The sequence below is a fragment of the Candida pseudojiufengensis genome, assembly GCF_024610245.1.
Source record: "Candida pseudojiufengensis strain CBS 10847 chromosome Unknown scaffold33, whole genome shotgun sequence".
Taxonomy (NCBI): domain Eukaryota; kingdom Fungi; phylum Ascomycota; class Pichiomycetes; order Serinales; family Debaryomycetaceae; genus Lodderomyces; species Lodderomyces pseudojiufengensis.
In genome coordinates this window covers 1-27,889 of record NW_026261503.1, presented here as the reverse complement: position 1 = coordinate 27,889, position 27,889 = coordinate 1, and the positions used below count along the sequence as shown (strand labels likewise).

The following is a 27,889-nucleotide window of genomic DNA, read 5'->3' as shown; positions in this document are numbered from 1 at the left end:
GCTACATTTTATCCCTCTTGAGACCATTTTTTTTTTTTTTTTTTTTTTTTTTTTTTTTTTTTTTGTGAAACAGTATCTTCAAAATTGAATAAACCGCACCGCATTTTAATCTCCAACAAAAAAATCTATAATACGGAGTTTCAAAATTTAAATCTTAAGATTCAAACTAAAACTCCCCACCACAACAAATGTCAGAAGATAAAACAAATAAAAATGATAATTCTTCAAAAAAGCAATCCAAACTGTCATTATTTGCAATACCTTCCAATAAAAGTAGGAGAGGTATAGATGCTATACATGTAAATTCAGCAAGAGAAATGGTACAATTACATACACAAGGTAGAAATCCTCAATCAATAAAGAAACTACCTACAACTAATAATAATACCAACAATAACAATAAAAGCAATTCATCTTCACCTTCGTTCTCATCAATATCTTCATCAACTTTCCCCAAAAAAATAAGTATACCCAATCATCACGCTAATCAAAATGAATGTAAAAATCCTCAATGTAATCATTGTGGTAAAATAATAATACCATCACCACAACTGTCATTACCAATACAAGATAAACCAAGTATTAAAATAGATAATTGGGAAATTTATACAATCAAGAAACCTATATTAAATTCTTTTGAAATTGATTATTTAAATGATACCAAGTTTAATTTCCCATTACCTGAAATGATTTTTGGTAATAATTTAGTTAAAATTAGATTCGTTGATGACAATATAGATACCAATGAAAGTGAAACTGTAATTAAAAATGATAATGAAAACGAAAACGAAAAGGAATTGGAGAAAGAAAAAGAAATTGAAAAGGAGATAGACAATAGTGCAATTAAAGAAATTACGTTCAATGCAATTGATGCATTAGATACTTTAGATGATGATGTTCATTTAAAAGTTAGTTATCATGAAGAATGGCTTAAATCTCGTCAACAACAACGACAAAAGAAACAACAAAGTTTAAACAATAAAAATAATACAACCCAAAAACAAAAACAAGAAAGAGGAAGTTCAAAATTGGATGAAGATTTAAAAGAAAAAGTATCAGAATTAACTGAAGAAATAGGAATAAAACCTTATGATTGGACTTATTCAACAAATTATAAAGGTAATTCAAATATAGACTTTCAACCAACAACCAAGGAAATTCCAATAGATAAATTAACAAAACCTGATCCGATATTATTTTTTGATGAAATGATATTATTTGAAGATGAATTAGCAGATAATGGAATAAGTATGCTTTCAACAAAGATAAGAGTTATGCCATCATGTCTTTTAATATTATTAAGATTTTTTTTAAGAATTGATAATGTTATATTTAGAATTAGAGATTGTAGAGTTTTCATTGATTTTGAAACAAACACGGTTTTAAGAGAATATAAAATTCAAGAATGTGATTATGATAAAGTTTTAAAGAAAAGTATTAATAGTAATAATAGTGGAGGGAATGGAAATGGTGATCCTAAAAAGGCATTAAGAGATCAAAATTGGGTTAGTTTGAATATACCTACTATAAAGAGAACAATAGAAGAGTGTATACTATAGTATAGTTTAGTAAATAAAGCTTTATAGAGAACAGTTTTACTTTATCTTTGGTTCGATAAATTTTGCAACTTTCTTGATATTTTGAGTTTTAAAACAAATACACAAAATGAATGTACACTTTAAAAATTTTTCAAAATCTTAAACACACAAAAGATCAATAGATCACCAATATTACAACCACCAAACCATGTTTAAATCAAGTCGAAATAGTCTACATTGTTGTCTCAAACAAATACGATCTATACATACATTACCAAAATTACCAAATCATGAAATATGGTCAAAAGAAGGAATAAAAGGTTTATTATCACCAGAAGGTTATAATTTAGCATGGACAGATTATCAAACTTATTTATTAACAAAATTAACATTATTAACAAATGGTACAGCAAATGAAACTAAAACTCCGTATGAAATATTATTAAATACAGCAAAACAAACAACTCAACAACATACTTTCCATTATGCATCAATGTCACATATGAATCATTTTTTTTTTCAACAATTAATTGATAAACCAACAGAAGATTCTACAACAAAAACAAAACCTTCAAGATTTTTAATGGAAAAATTAATGAATATAGATATATTAGATTTAAATCAATTAAGAAATAAAATTTTAACAATGGCTGAAAATTCAAATGGTCAAGGTTGGATATATTTAATTGAAGATAAAAATAAAAATTTAAGTTTTTTACAAAGTTTTAATGATGGTATACCTTTTTATTTTGGTAAAAGACAACAATTTGATTTAAATGGAGGAATTGATGAATTAACTTTTAATGGATTAAATAAATTAGAAAAAAGAGCTCAGAAGAAGGCTGGTCAGCAGTTAAAAGATAATGATGATGATGAAAAATATTTACCAATTTTAGCTATAAATTATTGGGATTATATGTATATTAAAGATTATGGAATTACTGGTAAATCAGAATATTTAAATAATTTATGGGATAATTTAAATTGGGATGTTATAAATAAAAGATTATTTCAAATATAATTAGACAAACTTTTTATCAAACTAATTTGTGCATGAAAAATGATAAATAGTATGTTCCTAAGCCTGTATATATGTATTAAATAAAATTATAGAATTGTTCAAAATTCGGATGCCATAGTTGTTTGAAAATCGAATGAATCTTTCTATTTTTTCATGGTATATAGTTACAATTTCCCACAATGGGCAAATCGCTAGAATTGATTTCACCATTTCCTGACGGAGGTTCATTGAAAATTACATTCAAGATTCTAGTTGCAAAATGAAGATCAATACTGATTCATAAGATCTATGATTAAAATATAAATTTATTAGGCATTGCCTCTAAAAGAAGTTTTGTAGAACTAGATTCTGCAGATTGATACCAACAGGATGATGAGTGTGGCGATATCCAATTGTTTATTGTAAACTTCTAAGTAATCTAAACTACGGACTTTGTAAATGAAATTCTTTCAAGCTAACCTTGTTATCCATCCGATATTAACTCTACAAAAGAATAATACAATTACCCAGATTTAATTGGAAATGTAGCATTCCCTATAGCGCTAATAGTAGATTGACACCAAAGTTTGTTTGTATTTCATTTACAACCAAAGTAGTTTCTGTGATTTGGAAATATGAGTTCGATTATTGTGGATGAAAATGCAATGTTCACTGTTTCAAGTCAATGATTCTCGTTTCACCGACTATGAAGAAATTCAAGTTATGTCCAACTTGGAATTTTTCATAATTGGTGAACCAAGAATGATTGTGCCTGATGGTAGATCATTGCTGGAGATTGGACATTGATTGATTCTGCATTAGGTTGTTTGATCCTGAAGTTTTGAAGGTGAGGCCCATTATTGGACATATTGCTAATAAGTTGGTTGAAGATTTGCTTCTGTTGAGGGTTGATCTGAAGTAAGTTTTTGATTCATGTATTGATTAGTGAATATTAGTGTTAGTTTCCAAAAAATCTTTGAATTTTCAAATTGAGGAAAATTTCATTGATATTTAAACTAAATTATTTGAAATGAAAGGGGCTGATAAAATCACAAGATGTTGAGGATTTTGTTTCAGATTTGACGATATAAGCATTGGTTGTCAATTGATAATTAGGAATTTGTATGTATTGAAGATTTTTGTTTGGGTTTTGTGTGATTTAATGAAGTGTGTGGGGATGAAGCGTAATCTTTAATGTTGTTGGATTAGGTTGATTGATGGCGACAATCGATCAGGTTGAAAGGTATAGGATGTGCTTGGTTTAATGTGTGATGAAAGTCATTGAGTTTGGTTGCACATGATAGTTATTTCTAATTAAAATTTTGTTTGGTTGTTGTTTGTTTCTCAATATTTGATTTTCTTTAATTGAAACAATATGTGTTGTAGAGTAGTTGGCTTAGATCTGGTGTTGTATGTAGTTGATGTTTGAGATGATTGAACTTCACCTTGGTCCAATCTCATGACTTGAATTATTGGTGTTGGAATAGTTGTTGGATTCGAGTTGTTGGTTGATAATCCATTGAAGAGTACTACAATACTAATCAAATCTGAGTAATTATTGTTGTGTGAAATAGCTATGAGTTCTAGATATTGTAAAAACTTAGCTGTTTGGTTATATTAAAGTGTTACCACTAAAATGTTGGGATTATAGATAGAGTGTTCGTAGAAATCAAGATGAAATTTCGCAGATGATTACATTATCGGGCGTGAAATTTCCTTGAATGAACATAATGATATTGAAATTTGATGCAAAGTGATGTGTCTGAAAAGATATAAATATAGCTCGAAATTACCTTGATGATTACTTATACAAAAATTTGTATTAACAGCCAAGTCTCATAAAGAACCACACCAACTCTTTTCCAAATTGAAAGTCAACAAATTATAGGTCAACAGTTTTGAAGTTAACAGATTAGAAGTCAAAAAGCGATAAACAAAATGTATAAAATATCGCTTTTGACTTCTAATCTGTTAACTTCTGATTTGGAATAGATTTGGAGTGTTTGGAATAGTAAAATAAGACATATTAATCAAAATCATAAATTTTAAGTTCAAGTAGCTGGGATTCTCACTTGAGTTGAGGAATCATATTTTTAATTGAATTTGAAATAGAATATGAAAAGAATCACACAATCCAATAAATTAAACTGAATAAATTTGAATGATGAATCATTAGTCACAATTGGATATTTCGATTTAATAATGTAGGATTGGTTTGTCCATAATTGGATTTGGAGGAGTTGATTAGAAACAATATTACTCCATGATTTTGTATATTTGGGATACCATGATGACATTATTGAAATTGATATACATAAGTAGATAGACTAGTAAGAAACTGATCTGATAACCTTCTGCAAATCATCTCGTAATGACTATTGTTGTTTAGTGAACTCCTTATCTTGGGAAAGTATTTTCAATACATTATGTGAAAAATTTTTCTTTTTAGAAACTTTCCAATTTTATACCACAAACTCACCAATTGAAACAAATTAAACCATTCTATGACAAACAAGTAATAGTCAATTTCAAAAATGAACCATAAATGATTTGAAGAAATCAGTAACTCCCATCTATTTTGTATGAAAATATGGATTTATTGTATCCCTTAATAATATGTAAGATTAGGGATATTTTTCACCCAAGTTTCCAAAAGTAGTAATTCTAATTCGTATTATTGCGGGAGATCGGTTTAGAATATCGGAGAACGGACTAAAAAGAATCATTATTCAAAACCATTTATCTTATCAGTTTAATTTAATAGCAAGAGGACTCAATTGTTTATCCCCAACTTTCAATTTCTTATCATCAGAGTAAAGCTACAATCCTTATAGTACTGAATTTAATATAGTTATTTATTCAAACATAAATTATAAAAAATATAAATAATAAGCATAAAGCATGTAAGTATAATCACCAAAATAATGATTTATCAACTCAATTGATCCTTTGTGAAAGGTGTAATAGTCAATTGATACAGACTAATTTATTTCTTTTGACATGAACAAGCATCTTTTGATGAACATTCACAAGCATCTTTACATGAACAATCTTTGCTGCAACAAGCACAATCCATTTTTGAAGACATTTTTGATTATAATTAGTTTAGTTTGTAGTTTATAATTTGTAGTATTTGTATTAGTAGATGAGTTTAAGTATTAGTTAATCTCTAAAGTAGAAGGAAAGAAAGAAGAAATGAAATAAAATTGAAAGATAGAAATGGAATTTTCCTAGTCTATTTATATTTTTTAAAATCAAATTAAAGGAAGGGGGGTGGTATGATAATGTATGATAAATTATGTATGAGATTAGATTTAATCTAGTATTAAAGTAAAGTTTAATAATATCTTACGTAGTACATTATTACTTGTCTTTTCTACATCTCTACCTCAATACTATTTTATTCCATATCTCCATTAGATTTTTATTAACAACCAACTCTATACCATGGTATCCCGTGGAATCAAGTATCAACAACCAATAATAATTCAGAAAGGAGAGAAGAAACTATTTTTTTTCTCTTGGTTACACACTTGTTACATTGATCACACTTTCCCACTTTTAATTTTAAAGAAGAAACTGGCATGAAATTGATTTCCTTAAATTTTTAGAAAAAATGGTGATAAATTTTCAAAAAGTTTTGCAACCAACATAAACTAATATCTACAACAAATACACAAAATTTTTTACAACAAACATCAAACCAAAATAAGTAAGCCATTGCTGGATCGTTCAATATAATCAGTATCGGAAGAACTACAATGTTCAAAATGTAATTTAAAGTTGATTCTCGCATTAAACGATTAAAATTATTCATATAAAAACTCAAGAACTATTTAGATTCATATTTTAGCTCTACTCAACCTTTATTAGCCTATTAACCAAATACCTACGAATAATTAACTCCTTAAGACTGACTTATTGAGACAAAATATCAATCCAATCCTTGAGGTTCTAACTTTATAAGTTTAATTATTTTTCAAAGTAGTGTTAAGAATTGTGATGGAAAATGATATAGAAATTTAAATAAAAAATTAAGATGGTTTGTCTCAAACTGCTCATTACAAATATAATGGTTCACATCTAAGTATGAAAAGAACAGGACTAATCTTTTTCATATGGTATTTGAAAGGACTAGGCTAATTTTTTTCATTCTGAGATTGGAACCATTATATTTTTCTTTATAATGTTTTAAAAAACAATATTTCCCATTTAACTTTGAATTTTACTACTATTTCCTTAAACTTTTTCAGCTAAATTACTCTGAACATCACCAAAATTTTTAATATAATTAATGAAGAAGTTATTGAATTCTTTTTGAAATTGTCTATAATGGATCAAGATTTTTGAATGAAAGTTTAATTTAGTTGTGATTCCTTGGGAGTTTGTTAAAATGTAATACAAAACTAGCAGGTGGAATCAAGCTTATTCGACATAATATGGGTGATAATATTTCAGTTGAGCTAATATAATTTATTTGAACATGAACTTACAATGGATAATTCCAAATGAATTCATCTTAAATTCTACATTATATAAGATAGTTTTGAATAATGTCTAATTCAATGTAAATTGGTTTGGAATTATCTATTGGAATTTCATGTTCAAAAATTAGCTCTTACTCTCCTTGGAAAATGGCAAAAAATTTAAATGCAACCGGCTGATAAAGGTTGGATCATTGTGTGAAATTGTGACTCGAAGATCTGAGAATGTTTCAATAATTAATGGAATCACTTCAATGATCATTTTTGTATCTTGATTGGCACCTGCCACAATCTTAAAATCAATCAGCAAATCTCTTTCGAACGCTTGCATTGGTTCAAATATTTGAATTAGTAAGCCTAATCGGTCGTTCTTATAAGTGAGATCATACATATGGATGAGATTGAAGTTAACTGTGATTTGAAGTTTAGTATTTTCAATATACTTGATCGTTGATGAATCAAATGTTGTAGGTCGATTGTTACACAGAAAAACAAAATTTCAGATTCAAACTAATTTACAGCACGACACAATTTTTAGATAGACTGATCAGACTTAATCAATTGAAACCAAAGCACAACCAAAAACATGTCTGAACTAATAATAGATCCATCATTAATTAAAAGAAAACTTCTACATATATCACAGACAAATAAATTTACTGAATTTTCACCACAACAATTATACAATCATCAAAAAGAAGTTACAAATTATTTACAACAACATGAAAGCTCATTAAATTTAATTGAATTATATAATTTATTAGAACTTCAATTTTATTTAAACATATTAACAAATAATGATGAAGAAGCAAAAATAGTATTAAACAAAATTATATCATATTTTAATGAAGGTAATGAAACCAAAATAGTTAGATCTCAAAGATTAAAATTTTTAAAATCAATATGGTATGAAAGTCAAAATGATTTAAAAAAATCAATGGAAATGCTTAATGATGAACCAGATGAATTAAAATTAAGTAGAAGATTAACAACATTTGCAAGAAATCATAAAGGAAATAATGATACCTCCAAAAATTCAAATAAATATATTGATAATTTAATTTATTATTTAAATTTACAACCAAATGATATATTAACATGGAAAGAATTAAGTGAAGAATATCTTATAAGTGGTAATTATGATAAATCAATATATTGTTTAAAACAAGTATTATTAATTCAACCAAAAGCATATCCAATTTTTTATAAAATTGGTTTAATATATTATTATAAATTTTTAAATCATTTTTCAAAATTAAATAACTTAAATAATGATAAAAAAGATAAATTGATTGAATTATTAAAAATTTTCAAATTAAGTAGAGATAATTATTTAATAAGTTTAGAAATTAATCAAAAATTTGATAAATCTTGGGTTGGTTTAAAAACTTTAATTAATTTAAATTTTGATTCAAAATTAATTAAAGTTAGTGAAAATAATAAAGAAATAAAAGAATTTATAAAAGATAATGAAAAGATAAAGGTGATTGTTGATAAACAAATTAAAGAGTTGAATATAGAGATATAGTAATAAAATTCTGAGATTGATGATTTTCTGATTACTACTTGTTTAATAGAAGTTGATACAGAAGTTGATGTAGAAGTTAATGTAGAAGCTAATGTAGATGTCGATGATGGAAAGACCGAGAGATAGTTCAGAGGTTCAAAGATCACTACTCAATGTCCTTTATAAGCAAAACTTTTGTATTCCTTTAGATATAAAATATAGCTATAAATTTTAAAGCAACATCAAACATCATAAAACCCACCATTTCCCCAAACAAAAAAAGCATTAACAAAAATTAACAATTTGAAACATAGTAAAGATAAAAACGATAATAAGATTGAAAAAAAAAATCATTAGCATTAGCATTAGCAAATAAATTGAATCATTTGGTCAACTTGTAATTTATTTCTTTTCACATTTACATTCAGCTTCTGATCCACATTTACATTCTGAACCACAATTACAACCTGATGAACAAGATGATGAATAATTAGTTAATTGAGCTGGCATGTTGGAAAACTTTTAATTAGATATTTAAATTAGTCTGTATTGATTTCAAAGAACTAAGTTGTTGTTGTTAAGATGAATTGTAAAACTTGGGGAAATTTTAAGCTGTATTTATAAAATTTAAAAAATCAAAAATTGGTAGCATACATTTTGTAATGAATTGAGAGATAATTGCCTACTTAGCATAATTACTTCAAATGGCAAGAGGAGCGGCTTTTGTATAGTGAGAGCATTTCGCTATTATCACCAAAGATATAGACCAAGACTTAGTTACATATTTATCAGCTAAAAGGTCTCAATAAAAGGAGGTCACACATTTTTATTGAGTGGCGATGTCATGAGAGTTATTTGTGCTGATACACCCAATAAGAGTACTACAATATGTATCTTATGATTCAAATTTGAATTGTTATTCGTGTATTAAATTCTTTAGCATTAATTATGAATATAGCACCACCTATAACCTAACTTTTGATTCTGTTTTCACATTTTAAGCAAACTTTACAATTAGTAAACACTACCATGAACAGAATGAAGATGTTTATCTTTTTTTTTATAAGCTCCTATTGTACCCAATCTTGGGCAATTTGATTTCAATTTTTCTTCATATTCATCAGTTACATAAAGTTTGATCAGTGAGACCATTTTTAAATTCAATTCAATTAACTTAGGACAATCTTCAATTCTAATGCAATCAATATTATCAATAAAGTTTCTACTTAAATCAATTTTTTCAATTTTTGGAGATGAAAACAAACAATTTTTAAGTCCATCATTATTAATTCTATTTGATTTTAAATCAAGTAATTTTAAATTTTTCAAATTTTTTAAAGAACCATGAATTGATTTTAATTCAGAATCAATAATTGCAAAACTTTCTAAACTTGTTGGTAAATTATTGAAATTAATATGTTCTATGTTACAACTTTTTAATTCAAAACTTTTTAAATTGTAACAATTTGATATATTATAAAGATCTTTTTGTGTGTGCATACATCTATTCAAAGTAATATCAAGAATTTCAATTGAATCAGGAAAAGTTATATTTGATAAATCACCAACTTTGAGACGTAATATGAATTTTTTTAAATAATAACATGAATCAAATTCGTAATAGGGAATTGAATTGTACTTGTAATCCTTATCGTTGATTTCTAATTCAAAACTTTCTAAATTGTTGATACAAGTAACATCTATTTTGGAAGTATTTAAAATTAATTGTTTTAAATTTTCTTGTTGATGAAATTGTTTTATTGGATTACCTGATATATCAAGTATTTTCAAATTTGGAGCTATTTGTTCAGTGATGCTAGTTATCTCATTATTCCTAACAATTAAATGTTTAAGTTTATTCAAATTATTTAAATTAAATTCTATTAATGAAGTTATGCGATTATTTTTAAGATTCAAGTATTCTAAATTTTTTGGAAATTTGACAGATTCCATAGTTGAGCCACAAAGAATGACAGTTAATTTTTTCAAATTGATTAAGCTTTCATTTATCAAGCCTTGTGGATTGAACAACGAAGCTCCTTCAATTTCAAGTTCTTCCAAATTAGGTGAATTCAATTGCAACCCCACTATAATATCTTCCATTCCAGTCAATTTTAAAATTTTCAAAGTTGATGGAAAAAGAATTTCACTACTCAAGCCATATAAGAAGTTTGCTTCGCGAAGCGCAAATGTAGCCTCATTACTAAATTCAATTTCCAAAATTTCTAAACCAGGAGGCAATTTTGTATATAACAATGAAATTGATCCATCACATTCCATGAGCTTAAGGATTTTCAAGTTTTTGTAATCACTTGAGATATTCAAATTTTGTAAATCAAAGTAACTTAAACAAATTGATTCTAAAGAAGGTGGTAGTTTCACATTTTCTAATGAACGACCATCATATTGACATATGCCATGTGAATCAAAATTCTTCAATTGATAAAGATAACTTAAATCTAAAATTACGTCTCTTATTCGACATAATGATGAAGATAATGAAATTAATGATGAAGGTATTTTGATTGAATTTAAGTCTTCGACGTCGCCTAAATCTAACTTCTTCAATTGATAAAGATAACTTAAATCTAAAATTATTCCACTAATCTTACACTCTGTTAAAGATAATGAATTTAATGTCAAAGGTAATTTAATTGAATTGAAGCCGTTGACGCCATATAAATTTAACTCCTTCAATTGATAAAGATAATTTAAATCTAATGTTTCTCCACTTAAATTACAACCGGTTAAAGATAATGATCCCAAGGATAAAGGAAATTTAATTGAATTTAAGTCATTGATGTCGCTTAATTTTAACTCACGTAATGAAAGTAGTAAATTTTTTGAAAAAAACACATCATACTTTATGCCAAATTCTTCAAAAGTGTTTGAAGGAGTAAAATTTCGAGATCCTTCATCTTCCAATTGAGCGAAATGAATTTCATTCCTATTATACTGTTTCCCAGTAAATGCATAATCAAAATCTAATGCTAATGTAATTGAGTTTATCTTAAAATTTTTCACGGAAAATTCTAAATCTTGAATTGTATTATAATCATGAATAATTAAATTGAATTTTGTATTTTGAAATTTTATATTTTTTAATTTATATAATTCGTATAATGTATTTACATTTGTTAAGACTTCATTTGGAATATAATTATCATAGTCATCCAAAAAATTAAGAAATTTTGATTTAAAATATAATGAACTGGATTTACCTTTAACATAATCTGGTTTGACATGGAATATATCTAGTTTTGGAAATAACTTTTCATAACTAATATTTCTAAGACTTGGTATCTTCGCTAATTCCAATAATGTATCTTTATCATCAATTAAATTAATGATCCTTTGAATTATTTCTGTAGGTAATTCGGAAATATGAATGATAGACATGCTGCCAATTTTTGTTTGAATCTTTAAATTTGAAAAAGGGCTCTTATGGTAAGACACTGATGTAAATGGTTTTGAAAAATGCTCTGTGACCCATTTATTCTTCATCAAACTTGAATCATTATTATTCGAGTGATGAAACTTTTTGAAGGCGTGTTTGATTTTGGTTGTAAAAATAAATTTAACGTGTATCACTTTAGTTTCAGATGCTAATTTAAAATTCAAAACTCTGTTGCTACCAAATACGGTTGCAAAATCCATTTATTATATCTACTGAGTTTTAGAATTGACAGCTTACATATTCATACATATTTCATTAATCGAGAGAGTATTGATAGAGATTATGGTTGCCTTTTAAATATTTGAGAGGTTTGCCAATTTTGGTATCCCTGTATAATGAAATAACCCCGAATAGGATTATGTTTGTTAAAGTAATTCAACCTATCAAATCATAACTACAATTTAAAGGAGAGGTTCCAACTTGAACTCATCTTTTAAAGCAGCCTCTATTATTCAGTAAATTTAAATCAATTCCCAATCTAAACTCAACCTGGTCACCAAATCTCATCCATGTATATCGAAACAAGTTCAAGATAGGCATACACAAAAAAAAATTAATCAAATTTAAAATCAACTAGCTCTTATCACTAATGAGTATAACCTCACCTATAGCTGAGCTTTTGAGTCTAGTTTCACAATCTATGGCAAACTTGTGCAATTAACAAGAACTACCATGAGCAGTATGAAGATGTTTATCGATATATTTATCCAAGCTTTAATTACACTTCACCTTGAACAGTTTAATTTCCGGCTTTCTTCAAATTCATCAGTAATGAAAATCTAATCAGGGATACCATGTTTAATTGCATTAAACCTTTCTAAATCCTCTAACTATACTTAGTCTTGGACAAGTTAATTTCAATTTTTCTTCAAATCCATCAGTGATATATAATCTAATCAGTGATACCATTTTCAAATTCAATTCAATTAATCTTGGACAATCTCGAATTTTAATACAATCAGTATTTTTAATATAATTCCCATTTAAATCAATAGCTTCCAAATTTGGAGATGAAAATAAACAATTTTCAAGTCCACTATTATTAATTCTATTTGATTTTAAGTTAAGCAATTTCAAATTCTTTAAATTTTCTAATGAACCATATATTGAATTTAAATCAGAATAAATAATTGAAAAATTTTCTAAATTTTTTGGTAAATTATTAAAATTGAAATGTTCAATATTACATTTTTCTAATTTAAAATCTTTCAAATTGTAACAATTTGATAAATTATGAAGATCCTTTTGTAAGTCATTTTTAATCCTTTTTGAAGAACGAGAATTACAAGTAATATCAAGAATTTCAATTGAGTTGGAAAAAGTTAAATTTGATATATTACCCCAACTCAATTGAAATTCTTGATATTACCCACTTCAAGACGTAAGATTAATTTTTTCAAATAGTAACATGAATCAAACTTATAATCATAAATTTTGCATGCTTCATATTGTTCACATCCAACTTCTAGTCCAAGAAATTTTGAAAAATAATCAAAATCTTCAATTTCTAATTCAAAACTTTCTAAATTATTGATACAAATATCACCTGTTTTCGTCGAAGTACTTAAGATTAATTGTTCTAAGTTTTCTTGTTTATGTAATTTAATTATTGGATTATACGATATATCAAGTATTTTTAAATTTGGAGCTAATTGTCCAGTAATACTAGTTATTCGATTCTCACAAACATCTAAATGTTTAAGTTTATTCGACTGTATCAAGTTAAATGGTATCAAGGAATATATGCGATTATTTCTGAGATTCAAGTATTCTAAATTTTTTGGAAATTTGACAGATTCCATTGGTGAATCACAAAAATTGACAGTCAATTTTCTCAAATTGATTAAGTTTTCATTTATTATTCTATGTGGATTGGGAAGAGCAGCTCCACTGATTTCAAGTATTTCCAAATAAGGTAAATCTAATTGTGTATCTAATACTATTTTACTCATCTCAGTCAATTTTAAACTTTTTAAAGTTAAAGGGAAGATATTTTCACCACCAATGTTGAATAACTTTCCATTTTGCGGTCTATCGATTAAAGTAACATTATCTGAGTTCATTGATCGACTTTGTTCCATGACAACGGAATTTAAACCTGGAGAATCCATTTCTAGATATTCCAACCGAGGAGGTAATTTTGTATTGAACAAAAAAATTGATCCTCCACAACGCATGAGTTTGAAAACTTTCAAATTTTTGTAATCACTTGGCCTATTCAAACTTTGTAAATCACAAGAACTCAAACAGATTGATTCTATGGAAGATGATAGTTTCAATTCACCTGATAAGTAATCACTATCAATTCGAGCTATGTCATTTGATTCAAAATTTTTCAATTGATAAAGATAGCTCAAGTCTAACACTTCCCCATTAATCTTACAATTTGTTAAAGATAATGATCTTAATGATAAAGGTAGTTTAATTGAATTTAAATCATCAATCTCCCTTAAGTTTAGCTCACGTAATGAACGTGGTAAATTTCTTAAAAAAATATTATCATATTCTACGTCAACCTTTTCCAAAGTGTCTGGAAAAGTAATATTTTGAAATTCTTCATTTTTCAATTGACCAAAATAAACTTCATTATTTTCATATAGTGTCCCAGTTAACTGATAGTCAAAATAAGGTCTTAACACAACTGAATTTATTTCAAAGTTTGTAAAAGAAAATTCCAAATCTTTAATTGTATGATAAGGATGAATAAATAAATTAAATTTGGTATTTGTAAAATTTAAATTTTTTAAATTAATTAATTCATATAATGTATCGATGTTTGTTGAAATTTCAATTGGTATATAATTATCATAATCATCTAAAAAATTAAAAAATTTTGATAGAAAGTAGAATGAAATAAGTTTATTACCATAAAAATAATTTGCTGATTTATTTGGTTGTTTATAAAATATATTTAATTTTGGAAATAATCTTTTGTAAATTGAATCTTTAAATTGAGTAATTGCTGTTAATGCTAATAAAGTATTTCTATCATCAATTAAATCAATGATTCTTTGTATTATTTCTATGGGTAATTTTAAAATACTAGCGATAGTCATGCCCTATACTTTTTGATTGAACTCTGTAGATTAAAAGACGGTTGACTATGATGATGATGATTGAGGGTAATGCAATAATGTAGATGACTCTGAAATACTGTTCCAAAATCCAACTCAAATCTTTTTCACCGCACAAATCATAGTTATTCGAGTGATGAAATTTTGTATCTGAGAAAAGTTGATTGAGATCGTAATATACAAATATGTGAATTTGATAGCATAGAATGGTCCTGGTTCATATTTGAGAACTATCATTTAGCGCTACCAAAATATTCTGACCCACAATTTCTTACAATCAGTTTATTGCAATATGCTACATTAACTATTTTTTGAGAAGAAATTATTAAACTAATGAGTTTCATATTTAACGATTCTAGAGTATACTAAAGATGTGTTTAATCAATTTGTACAAAGGTTGCGAGTTGAATTTCAATATTTAAAAATACTATACTTTGACAAAACTGAAACTTATATAATAACTGATAGATTGATCTAAAACGGTTAAATAAAGAATCGTCATAACAGATAAGCCAAAATATCTCATACGAATTGATCGAGAGTCAATACAGTTTGATTGAGTATTGCTGTTGTAACACTTATTTGTGCTGCCTACTCACCAGACGAACTACAAAATACATCTTATGATTTGTATTAAGTTTGGACTTCTAACAGTCTACCCGTTTCTATAGCTTTTTAGATATAACTCATAACCTAGCTTTTACTTTTAGTTTCACGATTTGAGCAATCTTTTCCAATTATTAAACAATACCATGAACAGTAGGAAGATCTTTATCTTTTTCTTTTAAAGCCCCTATTGTACTTAATCTGGGACAGTTTAATTTCAATTTTTCTTCAAATTCATCAGTTACATATAGTTTGATGAGCGGGGACATTTTTAAATTTAATTCAATTAGTCTCGGACAACTTTCAATTCTAATACAATCAATATTATCAATGTAATTCCCACTTAAATCAATAACTTCAATTTTTGGAGATGAAAATAAACAATTTTTTAGTCCATTATTATCAATACTATTATATCTTAAATCAAGTGATTTTAGTTTATTTAAATTTCTTAAAGAACCACAAATTGATTTTATATCAGAATTAGTAATTGAAAAATTTTCTAAATTTATTGGTAAATTATCAAAATTAAAATGTTCCTTACTACAGCTTTTTAATTTAAAAATTTTTAGATTGTTACACTCTGATATATTGTAAAGATCTTTTTGTATGTCAATACATTGATTCACGGAAAAAATATTACAAGATATATCAAGAATTTCAATTGAACCAGGAAAAGTTATATTTGATATATCACTAGCTTCAAGACATAAAATTAAATTTTTTAAATAATAACATGAATCAAATTTGTAATAAGGAATTGAACCGTATTCATGATCCTTATTTTTAATTTCTATATGAAAAGTTTCTAAATTATTGATACAAATATCATCCATTTTTGAAGTATTTAAAATTAATTGTTTCAAATTTTTTTGTTGATGAAATAAATTTATTGGATTGCCTGATATATTAAGTATTTTCAAATTTGGAGCTATTTGTTCGGTAATACTAGTTATTTGATTATCGCTAACAATTAAATGTTTAAGTTTATTCAAATCGTTTAAATTAAATTGTGTTAATGAATTTATGCGATTCTTTCGAAGATTCAAGTATTCTAAATTTTTAGGAAATTTGACAGATTCCATAGTTGAACCACAATAAATAGCTGTCAATTTTTTCAAATTGATTAAGCTTTCATTTATCAAGCCTTGTGGATTGAACAACGAAGCTCCTTCAATTTCAAGTTCTTCCAAGTTAGGTAAATTCAACTGAAAACGAAGTATAATATTTTCCATATTAGTCAATTTTAAAACTTTCAAAGTTGAAGGAAAAAGGTTTTCACAAGTCAAGCCATATAAGACTGCTTCGCGAAACACAAACATAGCCTCATTATTAAATTCAATCTGCAAATTTTCTAGACCAGGAGGCAATATTGTATTAAACAATAAAATTGATCCATCACAAGTCACGAGTTTTAAAATTTTCAAGTTTTTGTAATCACTTGAAATATTTAAACTTTGTAAATTAAAGTATCTTAAACAAATTGACTCTAAAGAAGGTGGTAGTTTGACGTTTTCTAATGAAGAACCATCATATTGATATATGCCATTTGAATCAAAATTCTTCAATTGATAAAGATAACTTAAATCTAACATTACGCCTCTTATCTGACAACTTGATAAAGATAATGAAATTAATGATGATGGTATTTTGATTGAATTTAAGTCATTGACGTCGCTTAAATCTAACTTCTTCAATTGATAAAGATAACTTAAATCTAATTCTAATCCACTTATCGTACACTCTGTTAAAGATAATGATCCTAATGTCAAAGGTAATTTAATTGAATCTGTGTCATTGATCTCATTTAGATATAACTCCTTCAATTGATGAAGATAACTCAAATCTAATATTGCTCCACTTATTTTACAATTTGTTAAAGACAATGATCTCAAGGATAAAGGAAACTTAATTGAGTTTAAGTCATTGATGTCGCCTAAAATCAACTCACGTAATGAAAGTGGTAAATTTTTTGAAAAAAAATTATCATATTTCATGTCAAAATTTTCCAAAGTGTTTGGAGGAGAAAATCTTTGAATTTCTTCATTTTCTAATTGAGCCAAAGAAAATTCATTCCTATTATACTGATTCTCAGTAATTGGATAAACAAAGTCAGGTGTTAATACAATTGAATATATCTTGAAATATTTAACTGAAAATTCTAAATCTTGCTTTATATGATGAGGATGAACCATTAATTTAAATTTTGTATTTTGAAAATTTAAATTTTTTAATTTATATAATTCGTATAACGTATTTACATTTGCTAAGATTTCATTCGGAATATAGTTATCATAGTCATCCAAGAAATTAAGAAATTTTGATTTAAAATATAATGAACTGAATTTAGCTTGAATATAACTTGGTTTGTCATTGAAAATATCTAATTTTGGAAATAACCTTTCATAACTGATATTTCTAAGACCTGGAATTGTTGCTAATGCCAATAATATATCTCTATCATCAATTAAATCAATGATTCTTTGTATTATTTCTATAGGTAACTTTAAAATATTGGTGATACTCATGCCATATACTTTAGAATGAATGTTGTAGATTTAAAGACGGTTGAATATGATGTGCTAGTTGATGGCAATGCAGTAATGTAAATGACTTTAAAATGGTGCTGTAGAATCCAACTCAAATCAAACTCGAATCATAATTATTTGAGTAATGAAACCTTGCAACTAAGAGAAAAGTTGATTGAAATCGTAATATATAAGTTTGATCAATCAAATAATATAAAATTTACCGCCAGTTTCATAACTAGCGCGCGTCGCTACCAAATTATTATGTGACAATTCAATTTTTCAAATTCTGTTGACGATAATGACAGCATGTTCCATTATCTAGTTATTGTAAATCGTTTATTAAAAATTATGAGAATCCTATTTGATGGTATTTAAGCATACAATAATACAAATAGTTAATTCGAATAAAAGTTGCGTGTTGATTTTTAAACTTTTGAAAATACTATTGACCAATTTGAAACTCAATTTCAACTAGATTGATCTCATATGGTTTAGTACACCTCTTTCGACCAATAAATTATCAAGGCATGATTTGAACCAAATATTGTCATTGCGCATTAAGCAAAAAAACCTCATAGCCATTTCATTTTCTGAGAAATATGTTATGAAAGTTATTTGTGCTAATAGAATCACCCAGACGCCCAAAAATTATTCCAAACTTGATTGTTCAACTCAACTCTATATCTTATTGAATTCAATTTTCATCATAAAACCCTGCATTCAATCTCTATTCTATTTACGTATAAAATTTTTTTGCAACTAATAAGCACTAACATAATCAATATGACGCTTTTTATTTGTTTCTTTATGACCTCTAATTACACTTAATCTTGGACAAGTTAATTTTAATTTTTCATCAAATTCATCAGTAATATATAAATTGGAGTTCATTTCTAAATTTAATTCAATTAATCTTGGACAACTTTCAATTCTAATACAATCAATATCACTTATATCATTTTTGCTTAAATTTATAGTTTCAATTTTTGAAGATGAAAATAAACAATTTTTTATTCCATTATTATCAATTCTGTTATATTCTAAATTAAGTGATTTTAAATTTATTAAATTTTTTGAAGAACCATCAATTGTTTTTAATTTAGAATAAATAATTGAAAAATTTTCTAAAGTTTGGGGTAGATTATTAAAATTAAAATGCTCTATATTACATTTTCTTAACTTAAAAGTTTTCAAATTGTAACAATTTGATATATTATAAAGACCTTTTTGTAAGTCATGTTCTATATTTTTCGTATCATTCCTATCACAATCAATATCAAGAATTTCAATTGTATCAGGAAAAGTTAAATTTGAAATATTAACAACTTCAACACGTAGTATTAATTCTTTTAAATAGTAACACGAATCAAACTTGTAAACAGTATTTAAAGATAAAGAATTTTTAATATTTAATTCGCAACTTCTTAAATTATTGATATAAATATCATCTGCGTTCGTTGATGTTGTTACAAACAATTGTTCCAAATTTTCTTGATGATGTAACTTTTTGATTGGATTATATGAAATATCTAGAATTTTTAGATTTGGTGCTATTTGTTCAGTAATTCTAGTTATTTTATTACTGCTGACGATAAGATGCCTAAGTTTATTCAAATTTTTAAAATTAAATTGTGTTAATGATCTTATGTTATTATTTTCAAGATTTAAATATTCCAAATTTTTCGGTAATTTGACCAATGTCATTGATGAGTTACAAAATTTGACAGTCAATTTTTTCAAATTGATTAAGTTTTCATTTATCAAATTACTTGGATTAATAAAAGGAGAAAAAGCAAATTTAAGTACTTCCAAATTAGGTAAATTCAACTGGAAGTCAAGTATAATATTTTTCATTGAAGTCAATTTTAAAATTTTTAAAGTTGAAGGAAAAATATCCTCACCACTTATGTCATATAATAAATCTGCTCCGGGTCGGTGAATTGTACTAACATTATTCAAATTCCTTGTCTCACCATAATCCCCATTATCAAGATTCACTGATTCCTCTCTATCAAATTCAATCAGCAAATATTCTAAATTAGGAGGTAATATTGTATTAAACAATAAAATTGATCCTTTACAACGCTTGAGTTTAAGAATTTTCAAATTTTTATAGTCACTTAAATTATTCAAACTTTGAAAATCAGAAGAATGTAAACAAATTGATTTTACAGAAGATGGGAACTTCAATTTTCCTGATGATAAATCATTACCAATTTGAATTCTGCCATATGAATCGAAATCCTTCAATTGATGAAGATAACTCAAGTCTAACATTACCCCACTTATCTCGCAGTGTGATAAATATAATGATTTTAATGATAAAGGTAACTTAATTGCATCTAAATTCTTAATTTTTATCAATTTTACTTCACGTAATGATTCTGGTAAATTTCTTAAAAAGATATTATCATATCCTATCTCAAACTTTTCCAAAGTGTTTGGAAGAGTAAGTTTTCGAAATTCTTCGTTTTTCAATTGAGCAAAATAAGGATTATTCCGATAATTCAGTTTCCTAGCTAATTGAAAATCATAATCAGATCTTAACATAATTGAATTTATCTTAAAATTTTCAATTGAAAATCTCAAATCATCCATTGTGTGATAAGGATGAATAAACAAATCAATTTTTGTATTTTTAAAATTTATATGTTTAATTTCAAACAATTCAAATAATGTATCAATATTTGTTAAAATTTCATTTGGAACATAATTATCATAGTCGTCTAAAAAATTTAAAAACTTTGATGTAAAGTAATATGAAAAGACTTCTTCATAAACATCTATGTATTTATGGAAAATATTTAATTTTGGAAATAACCTTTTATAAATTGGATCTTTGAATTGAGTATTTGTTGCTAATGCTAATAAAATATCTCTATCATCAATTAAGTTAATAATTTTCTGTATTATCTCTATAGGTAATCCTGAAATGCTAGTGATAGTCATGACCTAATATTTTTGATTGAACTTTGTAGATTTAAGACGGTTGAAATGTTGAATGGATGGTTTAAGATAATGCAGTAATGGTTATTACTCAAACAAGGTCTTCTTATATCTCAAAATATTCTTCACCAAATTAAACTCATAGCTATTTAAATGATGAAACCTAGAGAAATGTTGATTGAAATTGTAATATATGAAGTTGACGAATTGACAATATAAACTGCTGCTAAATTTGAATTCCAAATCTCGTATGTTTAGCTACCAGATCGCTGTATTACAAATTCAGACTGTCAGGTGACTCGATCAATTCGTAATAATCAGTTCACAATCATAAGATCTTGCTTAACGTTAACAATATCTAATTATTAGAGATTATGACTATTCATCTAATCGTATTCGAACTAACAAAACAGGTAATTAATTAATTAATTTGATTTAAGATTATGAGTTGACCATCTTTGTTCAAAATTTGCAACAAAGGTTTATACATCCATTGCAAAAATAAGGTCTAAACCGAAAATCTCAATCATTCTACTATATAAGAAATTGAATATTGATAAGCAGGGTTGCCGATAATTCTAATTTGGTGCTCCTATTTATTGAATTTAATGCCAACGGAGTTAGGTATGTTATAGTTTTAGATCATCCAAACATTGGAATCACATTGTTGAGTTGTTAAAAGTTTAATCAACCATCATACTCCAGCATTTAAGAACTCCATGATCAAACAATAACACCTGATACTGTTCTAGCTAACCCAACTCCATGATCATTTAATCAAATCAACAAAAGGTATCATCCCAAAATCATCTTTCGTAATAGAGTGACTGAATTTGGTTTTATCCAATTAGATTTGAAATTGGAAAAGAACTAAATTCAGCCACCAAAACTCATCAATGTATGCTTAAACATATTCAATTTAATCTGCCTGTGCCTTTATATTGATAATGACAGATAGTTAATATGTTTGACCGATTCCGCTGTTGGAATGATTTCTCCATAAATTTAAGTGTCATTTCACGCCATAAATTTAAGTGTCATTCCACGTTAAATTTTGACTCATTTTTTATCTCTCTTATCTTATCAGTAAGTCATGTGACCCATGATATATAAATTTTGTGAGTAATACATTTAAGTGCAACTTTTTAAGGCGAGTCGACCTATTTCTGTGTAATATTACGAGGGCGAATATTGAGCTTTAGCTTGACAAGGGAGGCGAAGACAGGATAAATATAAATTAGTACTGAAAAACGTGACCAAATAATTTATTACTCATTATTCCTTTACTAAAATATTTAACCGTAATTCCGGATATTTAAGTTTCTTTTTTTTAAAGAGAGAGAGAGATAGAGATTACTCATAAATTTTATTATTACACAAAATAATTCACCAAAACTATCATCATCCACGATTTAAATTTAAAGTATATAAACACTAATTATCATCATCATCATCATCATCTCATAATTTTGTATACTTTAATCAGTTAGATATATCTGTATTAATTGTATTTACAACTACATTAACTATCAAACAAACACTTAAACAAAACTATTACTTTTGTTTGACTATCAATATACTTTTTGACTTGATAAATAAACAAAACTTTTTACAGCCAACCTTTAATAAGATTCAAGCAAAGATTTAGTCAACTTTTTTTAATCAAAATTTTCAAATTAATCAATAAAACAATATATATAATGTATCAATCGGTTGAACTTTTTCAATAGATTTAATAAGTAAGAAGTTGTGTGTCATTTTTTAATAATATTTTTGTATTTTTTACGTTTTTATTATTTACAAGTTTGGTTTTTATAAAGAGATCAAATTAGCTTGAAATAGTAAGTTTATCAATATTTTTTATTCAACAAAAAGTTTTCAGTCTTCAAGTAGTTCTTAGTTTTACTATTTTTGAGGTCAGTAAGAACTATAATATCATAAAGGGGTATTTTTCAAATTTTATTTACTTAGGTTTATCACAATATTCATTTTATATACACAAGGTTTCATTAAAAGATTGCTTTTTTTAGGTCAAGGGAGTTACAAGGTTTTCATTTATTTTTCAAAAGATTGACTTTTTTTTTCATACATTATACTATTTCAACAATTAATCAATTTCACATACTTAAACTCCATATTGAAAAATGCATTCTCCATATTCGCCATCAGTTAAGAAGGGGCAAGGTCTCCCTGAAAAACATACTAGTTTGCAAGTGAGTTCAAGTGTTGATGCAAATAATACGGATCATTCATTATTAACTCCACCAACATCACAACCAACTACTACTACAACAACAACTTTTCAAAATTTTACATCATCACCTTTATTACTTACATTTAATCAACAACTGCCTAAACAAAAACAAACAAATTCACCAAATCATCCAGATTATTATAATGCTAATTTAAATAAAGCACAATTTAATTCAATCTTAGTAAATTGTACATCAAATTTATTAAAAATTCTTTATACAAACCATTCAATATCAACAAATTCATCATTTAATGAAAAAGAAATTAAATTATTTATAATTGAGATTTTAAAAAGATCAAAAACTTCAATACAATCATTACAATTAACTTGTTTTTATATTTATAAATTAATTAATTCATTTGCAACAACATCCGAAAAACAAGAACCAATTAAAATTAGTGTCAAAAATTTATTTTTAGGATTAATTATTATATCATCAAAATTTAATCAAGATTATAATTATTCATTTAAATCATGGTGTAAAATTTGTGGATTAAAAATTGATTCACCAACGAAATTAAAAGAAAATATCAGGATTTTAAAAGATATTGAATTTTACCTTTTGAAAATTTTAAATTTTGAATTATTTTTAAATGGTGAAAAATATGAAAATTGGTGTAATATTTTATTTATTTTTGGATTTGATTTTATAAAATTTCAAAAATTACAATCAAATTTACAATCATTAGAAAATACTACAGTTTCTAAAGAAATTAAAGACGGAAAAGATTCCATAATTGAATGGGATTTAGATAATTTTTCCAATATAACAAAATTAAATAAATGGTTCAAATTTTTTAATAATTTAAAAATTGAAAATTTAAATTTAATAAAGATAAGTTTTGAAAGTTTTTATAATTCAAAAATTGGTGAAAAAATTTTTTATGTTAATGATGTAACTAATAATGAAGTAATTAGCAAGAAGAGATGTATTGATGATAATGAACATACTTATAATAATGTTGGTGTGTTTAATCGAGTTAAAAAAATTAAAGTTTAAAGTTCATATAAAGCTTTATAAATCGTATATAGTTAACTTAATACATGCATGAATTCATGATAACGAAAATCTCATAGGCTATAAGATCTTATTTACGATCTATTTACATTTTTTTACAATCTATTTACACTCTATTAACAATCAAAATATAAACATCCATCATTACCCCATTTAACATTTTCTCTAAATTGTAAAGGCATAAATCCATCATTTTCTCTTTGATTAGTAAGTTCAATTTGATTATTAATAAATCTTTGAAATTTCCCAATATTATAACCTCTAATCATTAATTTTCCTAGATTTTGATGGTTATTTAAATTTATAATTTTCATTTCTAAATTTTGAGGAATTGAACCATATTTGGACCCATATGTTCTATATTCATATATATCTGTTACCAAAACAGGTCCAACTAACAATGGATTTAAAAATTCTTTTATTATATTTGATGAATGCTTTATTTTAAATTTATTTAAATCTTTTGAATTTATTAAATTCTTTAACGAATTTGATTCTATATATATTAGCTTCGATGAATTAAAAATTCCATGATTTAATAAAAATAATTTTAAATTTTGAATTAAGCTTAGTTTTATTGGTTTATTTTGTAGTATGACTTGTTCTGGAATTGATGTTAAATCATATTTATAACTTGGTTTTGTATTAATATGAATCTCTAAATTTTGTATAAATGAAAATAATAGCTTAACTATTAAATTTGTTATATCAATAACATTTGATTCATTGGATGGAATGATTTCAATAGTTTTATATTTCTCTAGTTTAGTACTTGGTAAATGTTTTATAGTTGATGCAATTGCAGATATTATATTCAATTGAGTAAATTCAATATTTGTATAAATTTGATTATTTAAAACATCTTGTAACTTAATAGCTATTCCTTTATCTTTATCTAAAGTATATTTACAATCTGATTCTAAGGAGCCTCGATCTTCTACTATGTTTATATCATTTATGTTTTTACCATTTGTCGGTTTCTCCAATTTGGAATCATAAAAGTTTATGGTAATTTGACTTATAAACCCGATTAATACCACTATAATCCATTTCTTATCAATTTTATAAGATAAAGGAATATTAATTGATTCAATTCCCTCGTTTTCAAAGCTCAAAATATTAAAATTTATAACTTCAAATTTTAAAAATTCATCATCTATAGAAATCCCCTTGTAACCAACTCCATTTTTCAAATTTTGTAAAACAATAACCCAAATATCATTAAGATTCCCATTTCTTAATTTATAATGATCATATCTTATATCTAAACCACATATTAAATTAACAGATTTAATTGATTTATATATAGATGATTCATTAGATAATCTTGTTGTTGCAATATATGATTGTTGATTTAAATATTCTATTGGAACTGTTCTAAAAAGTGAAATTAATTTGAGAATTAAGTAGATTGTTATTAGTAGTATTAATGTTGTTATTAGTAGATTCATTTCATCAGCTTCTTTGATTTTTGAATCAGTATATTCATTTAGAGTTAGTGGTAAAACTTACATTTTGTGGACTAATGTGCTTAAATTAGAATCTGTTGAAATATATGATCAGTAAGTCGGTTATATGCAGGCAGCTGGTACGAGGTAGGCAGAATTATGGTGGATAGGTGGTGCTAAGCTAAGCAAGATAACAGGTTAAAGGTGGACAAGATGTGCTACAGGATTTTTGACATATACACTATCGTAACATGACTAATTTAAACTAAAAAGTCGGCTAAAAAGGATACCTATTCTAACGTAGTGTTTTATCTAATAACTCTAAAGCAATTTGCAGTCTAAATTGCTTTATTTGACTGCCATTATAAGTAAGTGGAACATTAGCAGCTATGTGCCTAATACAACACATCATAAAAACCCCACAATCGTAGCTATTCTCCTGTTGTGGTATATTTAATTTAGTCAACTGATAATTATTTGAATCTTGATTCAATACTTTGATCAAATTTTCAATAGCTATACTATCTTGTCCATATGTTTCCTCTAAAGAATCCAACCAAAATAGTTTTTTTTCTCTTGTATGGACATAAACGCTAGCCCAATGTTGTGACTTAACATTTATAATTATGAAAACTTTTTCGTGGCTAAAAGGATCAATTTCATATCGCCCTCTCCAGGAAGTAGCATACGATACATTATTTTCAAAAAATATCCAAAAGGAAGAATCAATAATAAATATATTATCATACATGTTCATCAATAAGTCGGAATAACAAGCGATAATTTCGCTTGTAATTAATTTATTTTTAGCTTTGTTAGCAATTAAAGGAAACAAACCATCTACTTTCAACTCTATAGATATTGTTCCATGAACACGATCTTGATTTCCTTCAATTTTTAAACACGCTAAACGTTTATGGTCTTGATCAGTGAGCTCAGAAAATACACTCGTAAGTTTCAAAGAATTATCTTTTAACGGGTTGGTGCATCTCTGTAATTTTCTTTTTGATTTTTTATGTTTGGCATTATTTTTCAATGAATCCTTAGTGGTATTTCTTTTCAAAGGAGTTGATAGTTTTGTTGTATTTAATCTATGATCAGTTGATGTGTTATATCTGGTTTTAGCAAAATCATTTGTATCATTTGTTGGTATAATTTCAACCTTTAGATCATTTACTCCATTCTTTTCGTATTTATATGTCCCTTGAATTATTTTAACTAAATCTTTTTCTACCGTAGCAATTTGTGTTCTAGGTCTTATAAATTTTTCTATCGAAGATGTATCGAATGTAATTGATGACGATCCCAAAAGTTTAACCTTTTTGCTTTTAGGTAATGATGATTCATTGAATTTTCTTTTTCTATGACCATTCAGATTTATTAATATTGCTTCCGTTAATTTTGAATTTATTTTAGGTTTTTCTTCTACCTCACTTGACTGATGTGATAAATGTGAAGATTTTTTACTATTTGAAACCGATTTATTATTATGATATTCTTTTATTATATTTTCATAATATGATTCATCCGGTTGAATGTGTATTAGCCTAGCTAACAGGGTCATAGATTTAGATCTGGCTAAAACTGGTGACGATGATACATCTTTTGTTTCATGACCATCCAGATTTATTAATAATGCTTCCGTTAATTTTGAATTTATTTTAGGTTTTTCTTCTACCTCACTTGACTGATGTGATAAATGTGAAGATTTTTTACTATTTAAAACCGATTTATTATTATGATATTCTTTTATTATATTTTCATAATATGATTCATCCGGTTGAATGTGTATTAGCCTAGCTAACAGGGTCATAGATTTAGATCTGGCTAAAACTGGTGACGATGATACATCTTTTGTTTCATGACCATCCAGATTTATTAATAATGCTTCCGTTAATTTTGAATTTATTTTAGGTTTTTCTTCTACCTCACTTGACTGATGTGATAAATGTGAAGATTTTTTACTATTTAAAACCGATTTATTATTATGATATTCTTTTATTATATTTTCATAATATGATTCATC

The 27,889-nt window shown here is 26.0% G+C and overlaps 10 protein-coding genes across 10 annotated transcripts; 4 read left to right on the top strand and 6 right to left on the bottom strand. All coding sequences in view use genetic code 12, as the record gives it.

The window, feature by feature from the left end:
• Positions 1-188: 188 nt before the first annotated feature.
• On the top strand, positions 189-1,559 carry TIP41 (Tip41p; the record flags this gene model as incomplete). Its single annotated transcript, XM_051761139.1, has 1 exon — positions 189-1,559. One exon carries the CDS (start codon positions 189-191, stop codon positions 1,557-1,559), a length of 1,371 nt encoding a protein of 456 aa, XP_051617205.1.
• Positions 1,560-1,746: 187 nt separating this feature from the next.
• Positions 1,747-2,559, top strand: KGF55_000082 (mitochondrial 37S ribosomal protein mS42; the record flags this gene model as incomplete). Its single annotated transcript, XM_051761128.1, has 1 exon — positions 1,747-2,559. One exon carries the CDS (start codon positions 1,747-1,749, stop codon positions 2,557-2,559), a length of 813 nt encoding a protein of 270 aa, XP_051617204.1.
• A 4,590-nt stretch (positions 2,560-7,149) lies between these two features.
• KGF55_000081 (uncharacterized protein) lies at positions 7,150-7,413 on the bottom strand (the record flags this gene model as incomplete). The annotated part of the gene is made up of 1 exon (XM_051761117.1): positions 7,150-7,413. The coding sequence occupies one exon, from the start codon at positions 7,411-7,413 to the stop codon at positions 7,150-7,152; it is 264 nt and encodes an 87-aa protein (XP_051617203.1).
• A 195-nt stretch (positions 7,414-7,608) lies between these two features.
• KGF55_000080 (uncharacterized protein) lies at positions 7,609-8,550 on the top strand (the record flags this gene model as incomplete). Its single annotated transcript, XM_051761106.1, has 1 exon — positions 7,609-8,550. One exon carries the CDS (start codon positions 7,609-7,611, stop codon positions 8,548-8,550), a length of 942 nt encoding a protein of 313 aa, XP_051617202.1.
• A 993-nt stretch (positions 8,551-9,543) lies between these two features.
• Positions 9,544-12,186, bottom strand: KGF55_000079 (leucine-rich repeat domain-containing protein; the record flags this gene model as incomplete). The annotated part of the gene is made up of 1 exon (XM_051761094.1): positions 9,544-12,186. The coding sequence occupies one exon, from the start codon at positions 12,184-12,186 to the stop codon at positions 9,544-9,546; it is 2,643 nt and encodes an 880-aa protein (XP_051617201.1).
• A 607-nt stretch (positions 12,187-12,793) lies between these two features.
• KGF55_000078 (uncharacterized protein) lies at positions 12,794-15,042 on the bottom strand (the record flags this gene model as incomplete). Its single annotated transcript, XM_051761083.1, has 2 exons — positions 12,794-13,179; positions 13,356-15,042. The coding sequence occupies 2 exons, from the start codon at positions 15,040-15,042 to the stop codon at positions 12,794-12,796; spliced, it is 2,073 nt and encodes a 690-aa protein (XP_051617200.1).
• Positions 15,043-15,800: 758 nt separating this feature from the next.
• On the bottom strand, positions 15,801-18,194 carry KGF55_000077 (uncharacterized protein; the record flags this gene model as incomplete). The annotated part of the gene is made up of 1 exon (XM_051761072.1): positions 15,801-18,194. The coding sequence occupies one exon, from the start codon at positions 18,192-18,194 to the stop codon at positions 15,801-15,803; it is 2,394 nt and encodes a 797-aa protein (XP_051617199.1).
• Positions 18,195-18,956: 762 nt separating this feature from the next.
• KGF55_000076 (uncharacterized protein) lies at positions 18,957-21,146 on the bottom strand (the record flags this gene model as incomplete). The annotated part of the gene is made up of 1 exon (XM_051761061.1): positions 18,957-21,146. One exon carries the CDS (start codon positions 21,144-21,146, stop codon positions 18,957-18,959), a length of 2,190 nt encoding a protein of 729 aa, XP_051617198.1.
• Positions 21,147-23,287: 2,141 nt separating this feature from the next.
• PCL5 (Pcl5p) lies at positions 23,288-24,397 on the top strand (the record flags this gene model as incomplete). Its single annotated transcript, XM_051761050.1, has 1 exon — positions 23,288-24,397. One exon carries the CDS (start codon positions 23,288-23,290, stop codon positions 24,395-24,397), a length of 1,110 nt encoding a protein of 369 aa, XP_051617197.1.
• Positions 24,398-24,531: 134 nt separating this feature from the next.
• KGF55_000074 (uncharacterized protein) lies at positions 24,532-27,889 on the bottom strand (the record flags this gene model as incomplete). The annotated part of the gene is made up of 2 exons (XM_051761039.1): positions 24,532-25,787; positions 26,164-27,889. Coding segments are annotated over 2 exons (2,982 nt in total), but the record flags the coding sequence as incomplete, so codon positions are not given.